The following is a 14,278-nucleotide window of genomic DNA, read 5'->3' on the forward strand; positions in this document are numbered from 1 at the left end:
AGGGTGGACGACTATACAGGGTGGACGATCAATTTGAAGAATAACCGCTTTACAAGGACAATTCTTTAAGCCAATTTTTGATATCAAAAGTACTTCTAGGAAAACACAAAGAAGATTTTCTCTCCCCTTCTGCTTACATAGTGTATGCAACACGTGGTACTTTTTCCCTCCAGCTAAAAGCTCCTCTAAAGTTTCGTCTGCCGGCCTAGTTAGCTTGGAGGGTAGCCCGTCTGCCTTGTCAGCGCTTTGGATTTCATAGTGTATGCAACACGCAGTGCTTTTTCCCTCCAGCTAAAAGCTCCTCTAAAGTTTCGTCTGCCGGCCTTGTAAGCTTGGAGGGTAGCCCGTCTGCCTTGTCAGCGCTTGGTTGCGGGTTCGATTTCCGTTCGGGGAGATCTTTATCCTAAACAGATAAGGTTCGTTCTCGGAACGGCTGGCTTTCTCCTATTAGGTCCTCGTTTTCTCTTCGCTTCCAGGACAATAAGATCTTAGCAGTTACAGCAGTGGCGTAGCGCGGTCTAAGTTCAAGTGTAGGGCGTGTAGCGCTCATGCACAGGTCTACCAAGTCCCATCACAGTACATGCCATTAATATTTATGGGCACTAGAGTGAACTTTTGAGTTGTATGGCCGCCATACACGCCATACATACACGCTACGCCACTGAGTTACAGGTCCCTCCATCAAACCTCTTAAAAAAAGCATCTACGCTCCTTGAATTAGCCTCGGTATTTCAGACCAACTGTAATTGAACTAAATGAAGGGGTGAACGCTCCTATGTGCGAAACACTTCATCAGAAGACATGATGTTGTACCTTGATCCACTCGGTTATTTTAATTAATAAAACGATTCTCTCTCTGTCCAACAGGAACCGAGAATTGTCTCACCTTAGGTATCAACGTCACCAAGATGGGGGGTAAGCTGATGTTGGTGGGAATGGGTCCCCAGATGGTGTCAGTACCGCTAGTCAACGCATGCGCCAAAGAAATCGACATCCTGAGCTGTTTCCGATACGTCAATGAGTAAGTAGAAATAGTTACCTAACTTAAGTAACTTAGCTAGGTTCATAGAAAACTAGAAAACCATCTTGGCCATCAGGAGATTGAAAAAAGAAACGAGTGTTGCACCTCCGTGAAATACCGGCTACATTAGACGCATGTGGTCTGTGTAGTAGCATGGTTATCCCGTAGTATGCCTCTCATCAGATGGGTGAGATGATATACAATTCCCATTTAGGTGCTGGGTCAACACGAGAACACCAGAAAGTAACCTGTTGAAATACCTATTTGCAATCGAAAAAAAGAGTATAATTTTTTGTCGATGGTGGGCATCGAACCCGGGACTTTCTGCATGGCAAGCAAGCGCGTTACCATTGGGCCAACCGTGTCCCCAAAGCAATCTTCCCAGGTATTCTCAATAATTCAAAACCTTTAAAACTTTGACATCAGAATCGGTAATCGATGAGTCACCGTTAGGGAACAATGTCCGTTTGAGATCTTTCTTTCTATTTTAACAAATTTTATTCCCAATATTTCAGCTACCCCGACGCTCTAGAAATGGTGGCCTCCGGAAAGTGTCCAGTCAGGAAACTCATCACCCACAACTTCAAATTAGAGGAAGCAGTAGAAGCGTTCAAAACTGCGAGTAAGAAGGCGGACGATACGATCAAAATCATGATCCACTGTCGACAGGGTTGAACTCATCATTGCTTACTCTAAAAAAGTTTCGAAGGGGTCAGGAAACTCATCACCCACAACTTCAAACTAGAGGAAGCAGTAGAAGCGTTCAAAACTGCGAGTAAGAAGGCAGACGATACGATCAAAATCATGATCCACTGTCGACAGGGTTGAACTCATCATTGCTTACTCTAAAAAAAGTTTCGAAGGAATCTCGAAAAGTTACCTCTGAGATTTTAGAATTTTCAATTTTGTGTTTCTAATGTTTCTAAATGTTCTTGTGTCTTTTCCTTCCTAATGGCCAAGTCCACAAGTTTAATCCTCGGATTAAGCAATCAGATTGTTTAATTCCAAAGGTTAACTTAAACGGCGTTTAAACTTGATTTGTGTGATTTTTGCCAACTATTTGAATAAGAGTCAGTTCTTTTTAGGTTTACCTTTGTTCTTTAGTGAGTTTTAGAACTTTTAGGTGATTAAATTTAAGCTCGATGCCATTGTAAGTTCCTTAGATGATTATTTATATTATTATTATTGTTTTTTGGTATTAGCAGATTTTATTCTATTTTATGTGTCTCTGTTTTATTTTTTACTTTCTTTTACATTATTTTTGTAGACTGTTTCGAGGAGTTTCTTCAAGTTCCACCATCGTTTTCTTTTGTAATCGCAAATTCTAAATGAGGATGTCAATCTTCTTTCTTTGTCTCCTTCTGTAATTTTCTCCATTTTCCCCTGGTCTCTTTGTCTATTCCTCCATCCTTCCCTTCCCTTCTCTCTCTCTCTCTCTCTCTCTCTCCCTGCTCCCTCTCTCTCTCTTATTCCTTCCCTTCTTTCCTTCTGTAATTTTCTCCAGACTTCTTTTATTCTTCTATCTTCCCTTCCATTCTCTCCCTCCCCAATTCTGTCTCTCTATTTGGGCCCTTCCCCCTTCCGTTCCCCCTCCCGCGTTTTATTCGTCTCAAACGCTCGAGTTAATCAAAACCCCTATTGTCTGAACTCAGCCTCCGTAATAACTCAGCCTTCATAAGCATGTATGCAACCTGCAGTACTCTTCCTCTCTCCCCCCTGCCGGCGCAGTGATGTATACAATATGCCGTACCTACTTCTCTTTCTTTTCCTCCTCCTCCTCCTCCTTCTTCTTCTTCTCCTCTTCCTTCTTCTTCTCCTCCTTCTTCTTCTTTTCTCCTCTTCCTCCTTCTTCTCCTTCTCCTCCTCCTCCTTCTACTTCTTCTCCCCCTCTTCCTTCTTCTTCTTCTCCTCCTTTTTCTTCTTCTCCCCTTCCTCCTTCTTCTTTTCTTCTTCTTCGTCTCCTCTTCCTTCTTCTTCGTCTCCTCTTCCTTCTTCTTCGTCTCCTCTTCCTTCTTCTTCTTCTCCCCTTCCTCCTTCTTCTTTTCTTCTTCTTCTTCTTCGTCTCCTCTTCCTTCTTCTTCACCTCCTCCTTCTTCTTCTTCTTACCTATCTCAAGAGACTTTCATGTTAATCAAAACCCCCATTGTTTTAACACAGCATACATTGAAACCCGGCAGCTATGTATTTACCTATGTACTTTCATTTATGCAATATGGAGTACTCTTTGTTTTCACAATTTATGCAACGTGCAGTACGTTTCTCTCCCCTTCTTCTTTCATAGTGTATGCAACACGCGGTGCTTTTTCCCTCCAGCTAAAAGCTCCTCTAAAGTTTCGTCTGCCGGCCTAGTTAGCTTGGAGGGTAGCCCGTCTGCCTTGTCAGCGCTTGGTTGCGGGTTCGATTTCCGTTCGGGGAGAACTTTATCATAAACAGATAAGGTTCGTACTCGGAACGGCTGACTTTCTCCTATCCTGTCATTCCTTCTCTCTTCGCTTCCAGGACGATAAGATCTTAGCAGTTACAGCAGTGCCGTAGCGCGGTCTAAATTCAAGTGTAGGGCGTGTAGCGCTCATGCACAGGTCTACCAAGTCCCATCACAGTACATGCCATTAATATTTCCCTTCAAGCTAATTTGGGCTGGCAACGTTCCTTCTGATTACTGGAATTGCTACTAAAAGCTCCCGAGGGAGGGAAATGGGAAGGAATCTTCCCTTTTTCCAGCTCCTCCAAGGAAGCCTCTCAAGATTAAGGTTGCCTTACACAGCCACTTTGGACTTTTTGTGTGAGGTTGCTTCTAGTTCGCTTGAAGGCTCTTAGCTCTTAAGCCTTTGCCTCTCTCATGTCAACTTAGCACCTGCCTCGGTGGTGTAGTGGTCAAGACGCTCGCCTGGTAAACAGGAGGGCGTGGGTTCGATCCCAGCCGAGGCATGGAATTTTATCCTCATTTATTTGAGATTTTGACCACATAATAATGGAGCTCTAAGGGTTAGGTGGTAGAAAACGCCTCCGGCGTTAACCTCGCCTAGTGGTTACCTTCCACTCAAGAGTCTATTATTATTATTATTATTATTATTATGAAACTCTGGATCTGCCCAGGGAAGATGGCGGAGATGATGTAAACTTTCTACAGGAACACAAGTCGAAGGAAGAGTACCTGTTATCATGTCTACAACTAAAGCGTTTGCCTGGTACTTGATGGACGTGTCGAATCTAGATGTGAATGTGAAACTAGTCTGACCCTTTACATGGCTGCTAGAATCTCCAATGCCTTTGACTGAGGCGAATACCTTGTGCAAGGGAAGACCAAGTTTCCTACAACAAGAAGAAGTGATCAAGTTACAAGAACTAGCGCTATCAAGAATAACACGAGCTGAATGCGCGACGCCACTACTATTCAAAATGTAAACTTGAGCTGTAGGTAACAAAACTATTTGAGATGAATGACTATTACTACTATTAGTGTTCAATGATTGTAATGCACAAAATGATTTTTCCTGACTACTATGATGAGGAGTTGACACAACAGGAACGGGTTCAGGAGGAGGTACCTGTGTGTTTGTGTTGGCTACTTGATGGAAATGTAATAAAGTGCTATGACGCTGATTGCATTTCTTGCAATTATATTTGGACTTACAATTCTTTACCTTGTGCTGAGAATGCAGACAATTGATGCAGAAACCCTTGTCGCGTACGAAATGATAACGCTCTTCAGGGCTTTTATCTAAGAAATGTCTACAACTAAATAGAGGATGAGCAGGTGTCATTTTACAAAATTGACAAGAAGACGAATCCGAATGTTTTACCATGAATGTTTGACCAACCTTACCTTTGTTAGGGGGAGAAGTTTTCTGGCTAGTAGAAGCAACGACCTTACTAGGACCAGATGTAGGGTTTCGAAGGAATCTCGAAAAGTTACCTCTGAGATTTTAGAATTTTCAATTTTGTGTCTCTAATGTTTCTAAATGTTCTTGTGTCTTTTCCTTCCTGATGGCGAAGTCCACAAAGTAAGTTTAATTCTCGGATTAAGCAATCAGATTGTTTAATTCCAAAGGTTAACTTAAACGGAGTTTAAACTTGTTTTGTGTGATTTTTGCCAACTATTTGAATAAGGGTCAGTTCTTTTTAGGTTTACCTTTGTTCTTTAGTGAGTTTGAGTTAGAACTTTTAGCTGATTAAATTTAAGCTCGATGCCATTGTAAGTTCCTTAGATGATTATTTATATTATTATTATTATTTTTGGTATTAGCAGATTTTATTCTATTTTATGTGTCTCTGTTTTATTTTTTTACTTTCTTTTACATTATTTTTGTAGACTGTTTCGAGGAGTTTCTTCAAGTTCCACCATCGTTTTCTTTTGTAATCGCAAATTTGTGTTGCATTTAGCTACTGTTTCTAATTGTTGGCTCCATTGAGCTTTTACAAGATCTTATTTTTAAGGAGAATTAAAACAAACGGTTGTTCTTGTAGTGAAAATAAAACTTGTATTTAAAAAAATGATCTTACCTTTATCGTTTCCATTTTCTCAATAGGTAGGTATGGTGGCACAAAAAGCCTACTCTGAGACTAAACTGTAGGGACAAACAGCCCTAAAGATTACGGTTATCTCGATATTACGCACCTATGGTAACTTTGAACCAATGTTGATTTCAGTCGCCCTAGGCAGGAATCGAACCCGCAATCTAGCGGTTACAGGGTACCCTCCAAGCTAACTCGACTGGGTGAATGCACACAAAAACCTATACAGACGTGAATGCTTTCTACGTCATTTCCCACCTGATGTAGGTACATTTCGTTAAATTTATTGCCATGACTTGGACTCAAACCACCAGGCTTTAGATTTGAAACAAACCGCGCTAATCACTACACGACAAGGTCGGCTCTGGAGTCTGGACTACTCTGGACTATTGACAATGGCTTACGGACGGAAATACCCTCAGCCACACATATACGAGTATTATCTTATTAATAAGATTATCCTGTCTTCCTTCTCTCTTCGATTTCGGGACGATAAGACCATAGCAGTTACAGTTCCCTCTGTCAAACCTCTTATGGTAGGTATTTTCTACATGTTACCTAATTTAATTCAAACTAAAGAGTTGTTCTTAGGTTAACAGTTTTCCACACCTCTTTCTATACCTAGCACGTTTCCGACCACGTTGTACGCAACTAGTCAAACGATAACAGCATATCGGGGAGGTTATCATCGTAAATTAGAATGCACGCGGAACATGCAACATTATAATATATTGAAAGCTTTCAGTTTATACGCGAAAAAAAGAGAGCTGAAGAAAAAAAAATGGGAATAAAATGCAATATTGTGCTTTAATTGAGGCGGCTCTTGATGGAGACACGGTGCGAAATTAAGGTAATGATTTGAAATTCGGACTGATTGCAAAAAAAAAAAAAAAAAAATCATGGAACAAACCAAAGCAAAAAGACAAAACCAAAAATGCAATATCTTTGAGTTAAAATCCAGATTCGTAGAATCTTACCCATTATTTAGAGATTTTAGGGCTTTCGCCCCTGCATTTAAGCCTCGGAGTGAGCTTTTTGTGTATGAAGTTAAACTGAATAACCTAGCTTCGATATGATTCACCATTCGGTAACAAGCTACCATCCCAACCACCCCCCCTCAAACTTCCCACATTAACCTCACCCACCCCAATGGGGACCGGGAAAAATCAGCAACACGCGATTGGTCAGATGGTCGCCCATCCGGGTACCAACTACCTTTAGTCATCCAATCATCCATCGGGAACTGCACAACCCGTATATTCAACGTATGCTACGACACAGACCACAGTAGTCTACTGTAGCAGTTGTTTCATTGCTACGAAATAAAACGGCGGTGAAACACTCATCAGCAAGAAAAAGACAGTACACCAGTGTTTGATTTGCATGTGACTTCGATTTTGTGTGCTACCTAACGCGTCGCGCCGCCTCTTCTACACAAGAATAATTATAAATAGGAACGTTAACATGCAGCCAGGAGCAGACAGTGTTTGATTTGCATGACCTTTCTGCAAAAGTACATGGATTTTGCATCAAACAGTCAAAACACACATGAAGTAAAAATGCCTCTTCCATGTCATTGAAAACGAACGAAGTGAGCCTTTTTTTTTCAAGGAGTTTGGTCTGACAGACCGCAGTCTCTCAGATGGTCTGATAGACTTGGATCTCAAGCTTTTTCCTCCACACATCACGTTCCACTGCCTGAGAGACGCTCTGAGCGTGAGTGGCCATGATATGATTCCTACTCTGGTAGGTACAGGTCACGCTTCAGTCAAGTAGTCAAAATATTCTTACAGGCGATTTTTTTTAAAAGGCGCAGTCTCTCAGATGGTCTGATAGACTTGGATCTCAAGCTTTTTCCTCCACACATCACGTTCCACTGCCTGACAGACGATCTGAGCGTGAGAGGCGGCCATGATATGATTCCTACTCTGGTAGGTACAGGTCACGCTTCAGTCAAGTAGTCAAAATATTCTTACAGGCGATTTTTTTTAAAAGTCTACCTAAGTGTTATTGAAAAAAGCAGCTCGGGATTGCCCAGATGATCACCCGTCCGGACTCCGGACTAGCATTATCAACCACACGAAACGTTGCGTTCTTTGACTTAAGTGATTCCTTTTTGAAAATAACGAGACCAATTTTCACCCAGAGAAAAGCGCACAGATAATAATACGAAAATGAAACTGTTAATAAGAAGGGATGAATTTCATTCCTGTATCCCCCTCCTCCCAGATTACTGTTCCCCTCTCTTATCTTACTGTTCCCCTCCCCTAGCTTACTGTTTCCCTCCCCTAGCTTACTGTTCCCCTCCCCTAGCTTACTGTTCCCCTCCCCTAGCTTACTGTTCCCCTCCCCTAGCTTACTGTTTCCCTCCTCTAGCTTACTGTTCCCCTCCCCTAGCTTGCTGTAAATCATGTTTTTAAAATGGAATATTAGGTATCAGCAATTCTTTCAACGTGGAACAGAAATAAGTGCCTACAGGATGGCTTACAAAACAAAGGATGCGCCCATCCTAGTTAGCTTGGAGGGCAGCACGTCTGCCTTGTAAGCGCTAGGTCGCGGGTAAGCGCTAGGTCGCGGGGCGGATTTTATCCGAAACGGATGAGGTTCGTTGTAGGAACGGCTGGGTTTTCTCCTGTCCCATGTTCCTTCCCTTTTCGGGACGATTTCGGGACGTTGTAAAATCGGAACTAGACTTTGACACCTCGAACAGGGTGTGCAAACTGGTCCACCCTGTAAAATTACACAACCAATAAATTTAAAAATATATAAAAAAAAAAGATGAAATTCATTTGGAAAATTGAAGATGAATGAGAGAAGGATGAGCCAAGTAGAACATTCACAGACAATAAAAGAAAATTAAACAGTTTTTCATTTTCTTTTACATATTTTTCTGAAAATATAAATATATATGAAAATATTATTTTTTACTTGGATTTTTTATTGCACTGATGATTTTTTTTTCTTTTTTTCATTAATTTTTGTTCTCCTTTCGATGATACTCAACAGTACTTCACGATAACAAGGGGGGAGAGTATTGCAGACTTGCAACTTGCAGATACATTGCTTATGAATAATTTACCCCAAGGCTTGCCCTGTTATAAATTAAGAAAAAATATTAGGTAGGTATATCGTTTTCATATCGTATAGGGCTATAGGGGTTGATCATATCTCACATTATGGTTGGTTGGGCTTCGAACGAAGTGAGGACTAAGTTTTAACTCGACAATTTTAGTCAGCTTCGATAGTCGAGACCCGGGTTCGATTCACGGCTAGATCAAAAATTTGTACCATGCAAGTGACTGATTCTGTTACTGGCTATAGCGGGGCCCACTCAGCATGGTACGGGGTCAGGGCGGCTTAATAGGCATAACTTTGAACCGCCACCATTTTGAATCAGGATGGAATGACGTGAAGAAAAAGCATTTATTTATTTTATTTAGCTCGCCAATTTTGCGTTTAATCGGTGGGTCAGCCTGTTGGGTTTGATAATTCCCGGACAGTTTGACAATCGTGTGCTGATGACTTTTCCCGGTCCCACTTCCTATTAAAAGGAGACCTTTGAGAAATATCGCTTATGGCATTTTTCCAGGTTTTCCTGGCTGGGTGAGGTTAATATGGGTAGGCGGCTACCTTGCCGCCAAATGGAAGGAAAGAGTTGCCGAATGGTGGGTAAAACCTCCGTCAGTAAAAACCTTGATAATTATACAGTGACGTTGAGCTTCCATCGAACAGAATTCCGGTCTGACATCCAAACAGACATCGGGAATAACAGGGTAAAAACCTTGATAATTATACAGTGACGTTGAGCTTCCATCGAACAGAATTCCGGTCTGACATCCAAACAGACATCGGGAATAACAGACGTTCAATATACCTGCAGCGATAGACCGTCTCAATTTCAATACTCACAGGTCACAAAGTCTTCAATATGTGTTCATGAGGTTTTCGCTCCCGGGAGAGTGGTTAGTGTGATAGGTTTCTGATAGATTTCCAGCCTCGTGAAAGACAGACGTGGTGTGGTTCTCCGAAGCCAATATCCAACAGGGCCGGACTTAGGCCGAGTAGTAAAGACCTGGAAATTCTCAGGTTCGGTTTATCAATTGCTTTTATCAGGCTGTTAAAATTGTCAGCCAGTTAAAACACATTTGAATCAATACTAAATGAGACCCAAAATCGCATGATTAATGCGATGCGTTGAACATTACATAAAGCTGTGTCTCCTTATAGTCGACGGCCGCTGATCGACAATCGGTCGACTATATGTTTCGACACACCTTAAAGGTGGCGTTCCGATCCTAGCTGCCGGGTCGCGCGACTTCCATTACAAACTTCCAGTCGAACAAATTATTACAAAAATAGTATTACTTATAGTCGACGGCCGCTGATCGACAATCGGTCGACTATATGTTTCGACACACCTTAAAGGTGGCGTTCCAATCCTAGCTGCCGGGTCGCGCGACTCGGTCGCGCTGCCGAGCTGCCTGGTCGCGCCATAAAGGTGACGTTCCGAACTTCCAGTCAAACAAATTATTACAAGAATAGTATTTTAAATCACATGAAAACCTCACGGGCAGCGCGACCACACTGCTCTCAGAGCGACTGGGCAGCGCGACCCGGCAGCTTGGTTCGGAAAGTACTTCATAAGAATACATAGGAAGCAGTAGGCAGCGGTCGCACAGCTCGGCAGCGCGACCGGGTCGCGCGACCCGGCAGCTAGGATCGGAACGCCACCTTAAGATGGAATTTTATCAAAATCGGACTAACCGTTCGGGACTCGGGAGTTATGGTGAAACAAACAAACAAACATAAAGTGTCGAGTAAAAAATTAAAATTGTCATTTTACACCTCTCTTTCGATAGCGTTTATCGTAATATCATTGAATTAAAAATAATAATTATATGCCTTTTAGGAATCTTTTTTTAATTTTAATTATAAGGCCGGGACTTTCCAGTCTCATTCAGGCAATTTGAGCAAGGTATATTCTATTCTACCCCATCTCAAACCCATTTCAAAACCCTCACACTCATAACTCCATCACTCAATTGTAATTGTATGCAAAACAAATGAAAGCGCTTTAAAATCAAAAGCTCATTATTTCTCACACCCATCTTGTCAGAAGTCAATTCGGGGGACGCGGGGCTGATTGGGGAGGGCAGGATAGCCTGAAAAGAGAAATGAAACGAAAATTCGGGGCGCAAGGGGGAAAAACGACAAATTGAGGGGAAAGGGAGAGGATGAGGGAAAAGGGAGTGATATAGGAAAAGGCTTTCTGCTTTTAATAATAAAATTATTATGATTTAGTCTATTCCTCCCCCTCCCTTTTCAAATGCTGATGTCACCACTTCATCACTTATCAGCAAATTGTCATACCATGGTGCTTTCCTTTATAATAATAGGTAGGCTTATTATTACATTATAGCCATGATTTATACAGAATAACTGAAAATTGCCAAAATAGAATTGGCTCAAGATAGAGAATGGTGTTTAAACATATGATTTTTGATAAAATTTGTCTATACCTGTAATTGATTAATTCTGTCATGTCTATTTTTTTTTTTTTTTTCCTTTTTACGTCACTGGTCGCTAGTTTTTCACATAAAAAGGTTAGGGTTAGGTAGGATACAAAAAGGATTTGGACGAATCGCTTGCTAATCAGTACCTATTGCCTCATACCACCCTGTACGTATATTAATTTCAGAATAATGCATCTAAAGTACTCAATGTCACCATCAGTCCCACACTATTTTATGCAGATTTTCAGCATTTAATCTAATTAGTGTTTAAGAGAAATAATAATTATCATTGTTACAGGTTATACCCTTATATTATATGTCATTTATATACAATAATCATTCAATTTCTAATACTGCGGGGGTAAAGGGACTTCTCAGTCTCATCCCATCAGTATAAATGAGGTATATTCTATTCTAATAGGACTGCCTGAACATCCAAACTTTTTTAATGAAAATGAAGTCAGTCAATTCGAATAAGAGGTCTCAATGGCCGGTCACTCGAGCCCACACCATCCGATAGACCGCCATCTAACGAAATCGCGCTACTAAAAGTCGCGAGGCAGCCTAGTTAACTTGGTTGGTAGTGCGTCTGCCTTGTAAGCGCTACGCCGCGGGTTCGATTTCCGCCCGGGGCGGACTTTATCCTCATCGGATAAGGTTCGTTCTCGAAACTGCTGGCTTTCTCCTATCCTGTCTTCCTGAGACAACCTTCACAGGTATCCGCAACTTCGAGCTACTAGAATCCAATGTGCGACAGGCCTTGGCAGACAAAATGCACCAGCTCCCAACTTGTTTACTCAATCCATTATTCATAAAAGACATCAACTGCAGTTTCTCCCCCTCCTATTTAGAGGGAAGGGAAAGAGGGGAGGGTAATATAACTAATATTAGTTCCTTATGACTTGTTTCTATTAATTTTATATTATTCCTTATTCCTATGGCTGTTCCAGAAGCATGTGATACCTCTGAGACAAACATCATCTACACGACTCTCACCTCCCTCTCCAACGACCCCTCCTCCCCCTCCATCTCCCTGGAGGACACCTCCGTTAATTCCACGTCCACTCCGTCCGACCCCATGTCCACCTGGTACCATCCACCGGTTAGCATCTCCACTAGTGGAGGTGGCAGTCAGCAGGATGCATCTCCCACGATATCCACGGCTAGCAGCACCACACCCGCCCTTGACGGCAAAGTTCCTAACATTGAAGATCTCGACAGGTCCGTACAACTTGAGTTCATTTCTCTTTTTAGGCTGGCCACTCACTTTCAGGTAGACCTGACAGGCGGATATTTTCGGCCGTACTTGTCAGGTCTAACTGATAGTGTGTGTGCTCATCAGGTAAACCTAACAGGTGGATCTCATCAAGTGTAAATATCAGCTCTACCTGATAGTGAGTGGCTAGCCTAAAGCTGGCCTGTGTCCACTCATAGTCGACGGCCGTCGATCGACGAGGTGAATCTATGTTGTCGAGGCAGTGTACGGTTTCGTGTGAACACAGCTTAAGAGGTTTGATAGAGGGAACTGTAACAACGAAGTTCCCAAGGGCAGAATATGGGAAAGTCAGTCGTTCCGAGAACGAGCCTTAGCTGTTTACGATAAAGTTCGCCCCGGGCGGAAATCGAACCCGAATCCCTCTTACAAGGGAGGCGGTCTCCAAGCTAACTAAGCTGGATAGAATCACGTATAATGCCCACCACTCACACTCAGAATGTCTGACAAACCCAAGTCTGTCTGCGGTATGTCAGACGGTGAGCGGGAGTAACTCGCCTGGTAGACCTAGACCTGATCAGGTCTATCTGATAGTGTGTGACTGGCCTAATACGGTGATTAATACATAGAGCGTGAAGTGTGTTTGGAATAATAGAACGCCCTTCCCAACGTACGAGTAGTATTAACACTAAACGTTTCGTTTGTCTTCTCAGGTATCTCAACATTATCCCAGCGACCAGTAGTCAAAACTATACAAACACCTATAGCGACTCTAGCGGATATGAGTGGAAACAAGACAGTGGCGATCCTGGTGGGAGTCTGTGTGAAGCTAGCAACCTATGCGAACCTAGCGGCACTATCTGTGAAGCTGGCACTCTATGGAAACAACCAACTGAGGATAATGACAGTCTCCTCAGGAATGCGCTGGAAGGCAAATCTGTGTTCAAATACAACAATAATAATAACAACAACGAGTTCGTGCTCACTATCAAGGAAGAGAACGCTGGGAACATCTCCAACCTTGTCCTGGACAACCAGAACATTAGTACAATCATCTATCCGATAGATAGCAACAGTAGTCAAAGTATTGACGAGATCCTGCAGAATATCAACACACACTATGAAACGAGTGTGGACGAGTTCAACAATAACAACACCGAGTATAACAAAGTCAACGGAGAGAGTATAGAGATCTACTATGCCATAGACAACAACATCAATGTCAACTATATCCCGAACAACACGATAACAAGCAGTGTGCCCGGGAGTACGGTGAAGAAAAAGAAAACGAAAAACAAAAACAATAACCACACCAATCACAATAACAACGAACTCATCAATGGGAAGAAGGAACGGTCGTTACACTACTGTGAGATTTGTAACAAGGGATTCAAGGATAAGTACAGTGTGAATGTACATGTGAGAACACATACAGGAGAGAAACCCTTTCCGTGTAAGATATGTTGCAAGACATTCAGACAGAAGGCACACCTGGCCAAACACTTCCAGACACATCTAGCACCCGCCACACACACGACGAAAAGTTCCAACTCAGGAGTCAATAGTAGTAATAGTAATAAAATTAAAATCATGAAGACATGACCTGAACGTAATCTAGAAATAAAGACAACACTTATCCTAGCAATTTGTGATCACCGCGTCACAAAATAATAATAATAGTGCTTATTTATACTGCTCGCATAGGACTGAAAAGTCCCTATACTCCAGCAGTAGGCTACTACTATTATTGTGGTCAAATTCTCAAATTATATTGAGGCTAAAATTCCATACCTCGGCTGGGATAGAAGCCACGCCCTCCTGTTTACCAGTCGAGCGCCTTGACCACTACACCATCGAGGCAGGTTGTAACTGCTAAGCTCGACATTGAAGAGAGAAGGAAAATGTAATACGAGAAAGCCAGCCGTTCCGAGAACAAACCTTATCTTTAGGATAAAATCCGCCCGTGATACTTCGATTGAGCCAGGATTCGAACTTGGGACCCGGGGGTTACAAGCC

At 42.2% G+C, this 14,278-nt stretch overlaps 2 protein-coding genes across 2 annotated transcripts; both read left to right on the forward strand.

The window, feature by feature from the left end:
* The first annotated feature begins 887 nt into the window (after nucleotides 1-887).
* Nucleotides 888-5,523, forward strand: LOC103509352 (sorbitol dehydrogenase-like). The gene is made up of 3 exons (XM_017444165.2): nucleotides 888-1,021; nucleotides 1,537-1,721; nucleotides 4,911-5,523. The coding sequence occupies exons 1-2, from the start codon at nucleotides 909-911 to the stop codon at nucleotides 1,694-1,696; spliced, it is 273 nt and encodes a 90-aa protein (XP_017299654.1). The 5' UTR covers nucleotides 888-908; the 3' UTR covers nucleotides 1,697-1,721; nucleotides 4,911-5,523.
* Nucleotides 5,524-11,986: 6,463 nt separating this feature from the next.
* LOC103509354 (zinc finger E-box-binding homeobox 1) lies at nucleotides 11,987-13,981 on the forward strand. The gene is made up of 2 exons (XM_008473964.3): nucleotides 11,987-12,270; nucleotides 12,976-13,981. Exons 1-2 carry the CDS (start codon nucleotides 11,987-11,989, stop codon nucleotides 13,862-13,864), a joined length of 1,173 nt encoding a protein of 390 aa, XP_008472186.1. The 3' UTR covers nucleotides 13,865-13,981.
* The last annotated feature ends 297 nt before the right edge of the window (nucleotides 13,982-14,278 follow it).

Source organism: Diaphorina citri, unplaced genomic scaffold (genome assembly GCF_000475195.1).
Source record: "Diaphorina citri unplaced genomic scaffold, Diaci psyllid genome assembly version 1.1 scaffold490, whole genome shotgun sequence".
NCBI lineage: Eukaryota > Metazoa > Arthropoda > Insecta > Hemiptera > Psyllidae > Diaphorina > Diaphorina citri.